The sequence below is a fragment of the Pleuronectes platessa genome, chromosome 6, assembly GCF_947347685.1.
Source record: "Pleuronectes platessa chromosome 6, fPlePla1.1, whole genome shotgun sequence".
Taxonomy (NCBI): Eukaryota; Metazoa; Chordata; class Actinopteri; order Pleuronectiformes; family Pleuronectidae; genus Pleuronectes; species Pleuronectes platessa.
The window spans coordinates 14,139,816-14,147,798 of record NC_070631.1 but is presented as its reverse complement, the minus strand read 5'-3'; the positions used below and the strand labels follow the sequence as shown (position 1 = coordinate 14,147,798).

General features: G+C 46.2%; 1 protein-coding gene across 1 annotated transcript; it reads left to right on the top strand.

Annotated features, from left to right (window-relative positions):
* Window positions 1–1,456: 1,456 nt before the first annotated feature.
* rbm15 (RNA binding motif protein 15) lies at window positions 1,457–6,220 on the top strand. Its single transcript, XM_053424485.1, has one exon. The coding sequence runs from the start codon at window positions 1,615–1,617 to the stop codon at window positions 4,165–4,167; it is 2,553 nt and encodes an 850-aa protein (XP_053280460.1). The 5' UTR covers window positions 1,457–1,614; the 3' UTR covers window positions 4,168–6,220.
* The last annotated feature ends 1,763 nt before the right edge of the window (window positions 6,221–7,983 follow it).

Genomic DNA, 7,983 nt, shown 5'->3' with positions numbered 1-7,983 from the left:
GGACCCACTGATAAAATATGTTAATAGTCGCCATGCAGGAACTATGACCTCACACCTCCACATCACGTCTTATACACTGCAATGCACCAGGGTTTCTATTTATTTCTGTGTCTTTTGTGTTTTTCTAGTACATGGTGTAGTTGTAAACTTTTTGATGAATCAATCGAAAGCTGGGCCTTGACCTGGAAAACAGGAGGAAATTACTCCAGCAAAGACCAAACAGCCTATCAGGTAATTTATCAGTTAATCGATATCAGGTAAAAAATATTTCCCACTCCAAAAAAGTCTGTCACGGCAATACGAAATATAGTTGTTGAAAACATGTCCAATTAGCCTTCATTGCTTTTCTTGGCTGAATACGTTTTCTATTAAAGGACTGTTTATTACCTGTTTTAAACTTCACAACACAGACAATTATGATGAAAGTTTGGCTAAGGACACAGCAGGCTCATTAGCAGCTTGCTTCGTCCAGATGTCTATGGAGAGAAATTCCGTGTAACCATCTGAAGGCATTCTCAAGGATTAGTTAGAGCTTTATAAGCTACTGTACCTAAACTACTGTTCAAACACTGCCATCTTGTGGTATAAGATCACTTTGTGTTACTGAGATAGAAATGTTTCTTTGTGCATCACCATCATTGTTTTTTTGGTGAGTTTAGGATTAGGGTTAACCAAAGACACAGACAGAAAGGGAAAGGGATGACAAAGAGACAAGATGGGAGGATTTGGAGATAGAGAGGAAAGTGATGGAGTGAGAGGCAGCCACTTTAGAGTCTGCAGGGACAAAAGTGACCACAGAACGTCATGTTTGCTATGGTTACCAAATCCAACAGCTCCAGCCCATGTTCAGATAAACAATATCAAGTCTTCATCCTGTTCTCCAATTCAGTTGGCCCCTGGGTCCACATGGGCTCATAAGAACAACTTAACTCCTGCAACATTAAAACTTACATCAGCCACGATTAAGAACAGGCACATGTGGAAAGGAGTTGAGCCCCGACATTTTCTGTCCATTTATATGATTGTATTGACTGGATGTTTCAGACATTTTCTGTTAATTTACAGTATTTGTTTTCCTTAATTAATTAAATATTTTCAATAATTTGGTAGGATTCTTCAAGATACTTTTAGTTATTCCCTGATATATTTCTCGTAATTTTTCAGTACTTTGACTCTGACACTCTTTAAGGTTTTTTAGGGAATTTCACTGATTCAAATATTTGATCTTTTCCAGTATTAAATGATTTGTGAATAATACTAAACAAACTTCCAGGCACAGAGTAAAAGACGAACAAATAGGTAGAAGGTTTTGGATAATACTTCGTCCTCCTCGTCACCTTGGTGATAAAATGGGAAAAGTAAACATTTATCTGAAGGTTCCAGCCCCATCGGATGATTGACAGGCGCTTTACAAGTTGTCCACCCACTTTCTAGCCAATCAGGGGGAAGAGGCGGGTCTTCACGCTAATCTTTACAAAATGGCGGCTGTTGTTGTTTTGCCGCAGGGTCAGTGAATAAATCCGCTTTTCTTTTCTTAAATTTTCTGCACTAAATTGCAGAAAGATCTCTAAAAAAAAAACAGGCGCCCGAGGGAACGGCTCCGCGACGACTGAAATGAAAGGCAAAGAGCGGTCGCCGATTAAAAAGCGATCCCGGGCCTTGGACGATATTCGAGACAGGGGAGGATGCCACCCGACCACTAAGAAAATGGGGGCTCTCTCCGTTTCCAGTGGGAGTAATAATGGGAACAGCTCGACCAAAGGCGACGGCGGCTCCACGCGAAGGAGCCTCCTCGGCGAGAAGAGGGACCGGGATTTCGACAGCCACAGCCGGACTGGGAATAATCACAGTTGTCAGTCTGCGGCCGCCAGCTCCGTGGGTAAAAACCACAGCCTGAGCCTGACGCTGGATTTAGCCTCGGCGAGGACCACGTCGCGGGGGGAGCAGCGGGTCCAGCCGCCGAGCACCGAGAGTGAGTACAAGACGCTGAAAATAAGCGACCTCGGCACCCAGCTGAGCGACGAGGACATAGAGGACGGACTCTTTCACGAGTTTAAGAAATTCGGGGACGTGAGCGTCAAGATCAGCCGCAGCAACGACGAGCGGATCGCGTTCGTGAATTTCCGGAAGCCGGAGGACGCCCGGGCCGCGAAGCACGCCAGGGGCCGGCTGGTGCTGTACGACCGGCCGCTGAAGATCGAGGCGGTGTACATCAACAGGAGGAGAAGCCGCTCCCCGGTGGAGAGAGACTTGTACGGTGCCACCCAGAGTCACAGACACTTGCAGAGACCTCTCTCGCCCACGGGGCTCGGGTACAGGGACTACCGGCTGCAGCAGCTGGCCCTGGGACGGCTCCCACCGCCCCCGCCGCCCCCTTTGCCCAGAGATCTGGAGCGCGACAGGGAGTTCGCCCTGTTTGAAGCCAGGGCGCGTCCTGCTTTCATTGCGGAGCGAGCAGCTTTTCGTGAGGAGGACTTTATCTCCCCCGAGGACGACCAAAGAGCCAACAGGACATTGTTTTTAGGCAACCTGGACATAACGGTGACGGAGGCCGACCTGAGGCGAGCCTTTGACAGGTTCGGGGTGATCACAGAGGTGGACATTAAAAGACCCACACGGGGACAAACCAGCACGTATGGATTTCTGAAATTTGAGAACCTTGACATGGCTCACCGTGCTAAGCTCAGTATGTCTGGGAAAATAGTGGGCCGCAACCCCATAAAGATAGGCTATGGGAAAGCAACTCCCACCACCCGCCTGTGGGTGGGTGGACTTGGACCCTGGGTTCCCCTAGCTGCTCTTGCAAGGGAGTTTGATCGCTTTGGCACTATAAGGACCATTGACTACAGGAAGGGGGACACCTGGGCCTACATTCAGTATGAAAGTTTGGACGCTGCACAGGCGGCATGCACACATATGAGGGGCTTCCCATTGGGAGGTCCCGAGAGAAGACTGAGAGTGGACTTTGCTGACACTGAACATCGCTACCAGCAGCAGTTCCTGCAGCCGCTCCCTATACCACCTTTTGACATGGTGGCCGAGTCATTTGTCCACCGGGCCACACCTGAACCACTGAGGGTCAGGGAACGGACTCCACCGCCGCTTCACTTTAGGGAGAGAGAACTCTTTCCTGGAGCTGAGTGGCCCAACCCAGCTATGCGTGAACGAGTACGCGCCCCACCCTTCGAGCCTCTGGATCACTTGGAGCGTGAGCGGCGGGCACGGGAGCCCTGGTCTCTGGAACGAGAGCTGCAGGGACGGGAACCTGTTCGCAAACGGCGTCTAATGGAGGATGGCCGTCACATAGACCACTCCCCTGACAGCACTGATAGGACAGTAAGGCGAAGGCGTGCTTCTCCAGATGGCAGTCCTGGAGGTAGCAGCAGAGATGGAGGCCGCTTCAGTGACTCAGAGCGCCCTGTGCGGGGCGAAAGACCCTCCCCAGTACGGGAACGCCACACCAGCCTGGAGAGAGGTGGTGCTGAACGGAGACTAAAAAACCAGAGTCTCTCAGACAAGGCACCTTTAAGCAGCAGTGTTTCAGCAGTTGGAGAGCGAAAACGGAAAGCTGGTGAAGGTGGTAAAGGGCCGGCCAAGAGAGAACGTTCTGAGACCAGTTCCAAGGGAGGCCAGCTGTCCAAGTCGGACGGCACCAGACTCAGTTTGGCCTGGCAAGGCATGCTGCTGCTGAAGAACAGCAACTTTCCAGCCAACATGCACCTGCTGGAGGGCGACCACAATGTAGCCAGTGACCTGCTCGCTGACGGCACAGTGGGGCGGCAGGTGAGCGAGCTAAAGATCACCCAGCGTCTCCGCCTGGACCAGCCCAAGCTCGACGAGGTGTCCCGACGCATCAAGGTGGCCGGCCCCGACGGCTACGCCATTCTACTGGCAGTTCCCGGCACCACAGAGGATCCATCTTCGTCCGACCCCGCGGTCTCAACCCAGCGGCCGCTTCGGAACCTGGTATCCTACCTCAACCAAAAACAAGCAGCAGGAGTCATCAGCCTGCCTGTGGGAGGGAGCAGAGATAAAGACAACACAGGGGTCCTTCATGCTTTCCCTCCCTGTGAATTCTCTCAGCAGTTCCTGGATTCCTCTGCTAAAGCTCTGGCTAAAAGTGAAGAGGACTATCTGGTCATGATTGTGGTGCGTGGAGCATCTTAAAAATCCGAACACACTAAGTTCAAGTCATGTAAAAAAAAAAAAAAAAAGATCTGCTGTATTTCAGTAACTATTGCATGCTGTGTGTTCTGCATTATGGGGTGCACTAGTATGGTTCTTGAGTGTTTGTATGTAGCCATGTAATCCACTTAAAAGGACAAACGGTGCCCTACAAAGCTAAGAAGTTGTTTTTGAAATTATTTTTAAAAGGGTGTATAAAAGAATTGCTCACTAATTCAGAAACCATTCAGTCAGAATACTGTAAAACACAAGGAGCATTTGAGGAGTCAATTTCGATGTTATTTAACAAGACTCAGATTATAAAGAAAACTTAACTTAATTTGCAAGTTTAATATCTCAGCTTTCCAGATATATCCTGAGAAAATGTTCGATCAATAAGAAATAGAAGGAGTGGACACAATAACACCTCTACTACAGTTAAACCACAAATGATGAATTGAGTGGAATCCAATGTTAACAAAAGCTACCAATGACAAGCTTAACAAAGTACTTGGACTACTATAAGCATATAAATACAAATAGTGTCTGTACAGGTGTTGCTCTGTATACCTCCTAAACAGGTACTTACACAAGGGGTAATTGGAAGATATTATTTCAAAGCTATTTCTACTACATTAATGTTTTGATTGATGGAAACAAAGGTGAGCATGACAATTTTGAAATCAGGGTTTTCATTGAAGGTTTAATGAATTATTTTGTACTGAAGCTACAAAGAAACTGTCCTGTTAACATTTTGTTGGTTAAAGCTCGTCTTCAGTGCACAACGCTCCACAGACCAAAAGTTTCTGGCTGTCATGTCTTCATCAGATAACCATCGTGATGAAGGCATGACAGCTTGAAAATATGGTAAAGGGAAAGTGGTGTGCAGAAGAAGTGTAGTGCTTTTTGTTTTAAATTTCAATGGGCCTGAATTGAAGCTCACTCGGTCCCTGTGTTTTCAAAGAAAAGAAAAAATATTCTGAAGCACACGCACACCAGATGCATTTCAGTTACCTACATTGTTATGTGTTTGAAAAAAAATTGTCAAAGTTCATTGTTTTGGATCCGAGTGTATTTTATTGTGTTCCTCAATACTGGAACACCAAATTGCAAGATAGACAATGAAGTCGGTGTGTGTCCCGTCCACGGGTAAAACCAAATCATCTTGTCAACTCTGTGGAATGCTGAATACTAACAGATGTGAGTTTTGACCAGGGAACAGCCTGTAATTCAATACGCATAGCATAGTAAAGCAAATACTAACATTTTTCTCATATTTTCTACTTAATATTTTATTTTGTGCATCCCTACCTTAGGAATGGTTGTGTAATGTTATCTATGGAAAAAAAACTACAGTAGTAATGGATAAAAAGCTTAGAGAAGTTTGTGTTGATATTTGACAGTCTGTTTCACTTTTTGCTCTGAAACCAGTAAGTTCTCCACAAGAATAATAATAATCAATATAATGAAATTGTTGGTAACAAGTAACAAATACCTGCCATTTTGTCAGTAAGATGGTTTGTGTCATTTTAAAGTTTTTACAGTAAATTGACAGTTAACATTGGAATTTTAATTTTAGAGGTCTAAATTTATATATTTTACTCATGACTGCTAACATGTTCCAAAGGCATGCTTCCCGTATTTTCTTTTGCCATTGTATGTTTAGCCTGCAATAGTAATCCACTCTGATTTATAATTTGCTGAGTTTGGTTTAACATGTATTGAAAACATTGATGTGTGGGAAAGTTGTTGTGTGTCAACGTCACACCCACTGCGACGCTGGACTCCAGAGGAGACGAGTGCAGCGCTGAAAGCCTCTGCAGAGAAGGCCACATTGTGTTTGTGAGTCCTCGCTGATGAGGCAGCTTTTAAGTTGTGTAGCCCATCTGCACCTGTGATGACTTCTGTTAAAAATGGAAAAATTGAGCAATGTACACTTTGATGTCATGGGAAAGGAAAATCCATAGAGCCCACGCGAAGCTGTTCACATACCTGAAAAGTGCGGTTGGGCACTCAATGTGACCGATTATCAATAAATTGTTCATTTGAAGGGAAACATGTTTCTTCGATGGAAGTCAATTGAAGAAACACACCATGCCTTATTGTGTTTCGACGGAGTTGTCACTTGCAATTGTGTTTCTGCACACGCGAAGGGAGACAATTTGCAATTTGTTTAGCAACACCGACGAGAGACCCCTGTTTCGTGTGAGGATCGCTGTTTGCTTACATGCCTGTTCTGAGCTGATAAGGTGCCTGACATAAATTACACCCCCAAGACCCCGTATTATACCCTCAACTGTTCCTGTTGGCACGTCAACACCTGATCAGGAGGGAGGAGCCTCCGCATCCCTTGTTTACAGCCAGAGTCCAGTTTTCAGCGCGATGCAGTGGCAGACAACGGTGCAGTTTCGGGAGATGAGGGCCGGAGTGAACAGCAGCACGTGCCAGTATCCTGTTCTCCCTGCTCTTTACTCTAAAGGTTCCATGTGCATTGCTCCTGATACTGCATAGGAGCTGAGGAAGAAATGTCATCACCTGGCGTCACACGCTCCACTTGGGAGACTGTGGGTGACACCGCTCTGAAATGTGCATAGCGTCTCCAGTTCAAGCTGCGTCACTGCAGAGGCCGAGCTGAACCGAACCGCTGGGCTGATCTGTCTTTCGTTACGTTTTTCTTTTCCCAGTTATGATTTGATTTGACTTATTGTTTGGCTCAGGGAAGAGGATGGGCCAAACCTCAGCTAGGAATATTGTTTGACCCCATCTTCACGTGTTCTCCTCTGATTGAACGCTCTCCGAGGAGATGAGTGAACAAGTGCCTGCTGCGCTGAAGCTGCACTCTTGTCACCTGAGGTCGGCTGCAGCCTGGAAACGAAACAATCACAGGCCAGGTTGTTTACCTTTTTTGACACCGCTGGAAGGAAACCACTCTGCGGACCCCACCCTTCCCCAAATTCATCTAGGAGACCCTTTTTTATTTTGCCCCTTTGTTAGTGTAAAGCCACTTTTATACAGGAAAGAAAGTGATCCATTACCTCCCTGCAATCCATTTTGAGTCTTGAATGAAAACAATCGAGGTGTTCTGTGCCAAGAAGGACCCCTCTCTTCACCAGAGAAACATTGCCATCTTGAGGACCACGGAGCACCTGCTTCCCTCTCTCTCCCTATCTCCCTGATACTTCTCACTCGTGCACACCAGACACCCAGGACAGAGCTGGTATCACTGTACGACTTCAGTGTAGAAGGGGCACAATGGTGAGTAAGAGAACAAGTGCTGCTCGCCAGGTCTGTGTCGGTGGCGTAGGCAGCAGTGGTAAGTACAATGTGTCAACACCACATGTTTTACAACGACAAATGCAAAATGGCACTCTGGTTTCAATCCAAAGTCATTACCGAGGTTATTTGCCTCTGATGGCCGCTGGCATATGTCCCGGACCAGAGAAAATAGGATAATTTACTGCCCACAGTAACATGCATAGTGCTGTTTTGATTACTGAAAGAATGATAGATGTACCAGGACAATCAACTCCTTAATTATACCCTCTTGCAGATTTGATCATTATCAAATTGCTGGTTTGGAAAAAGGCTGAAATACTTTAGAGGGAAAGAAAGTCGATGAGTTCTTTAATTTAGAAAACTGCAGTTGTATGTTCTCGATTAGATCCATGTTAGAAAATTATGCACATTTGGTTGCAGCCTAATTAGACATGTAAATATAGACCTCACCTTTCAATTTGTTGAAGATGTATTAAGTCACTGATGGAGGCAAAAAACAGCCAGTAACTAGAGGCAAGGTTATCGTGATGTGGTGTGAGGACA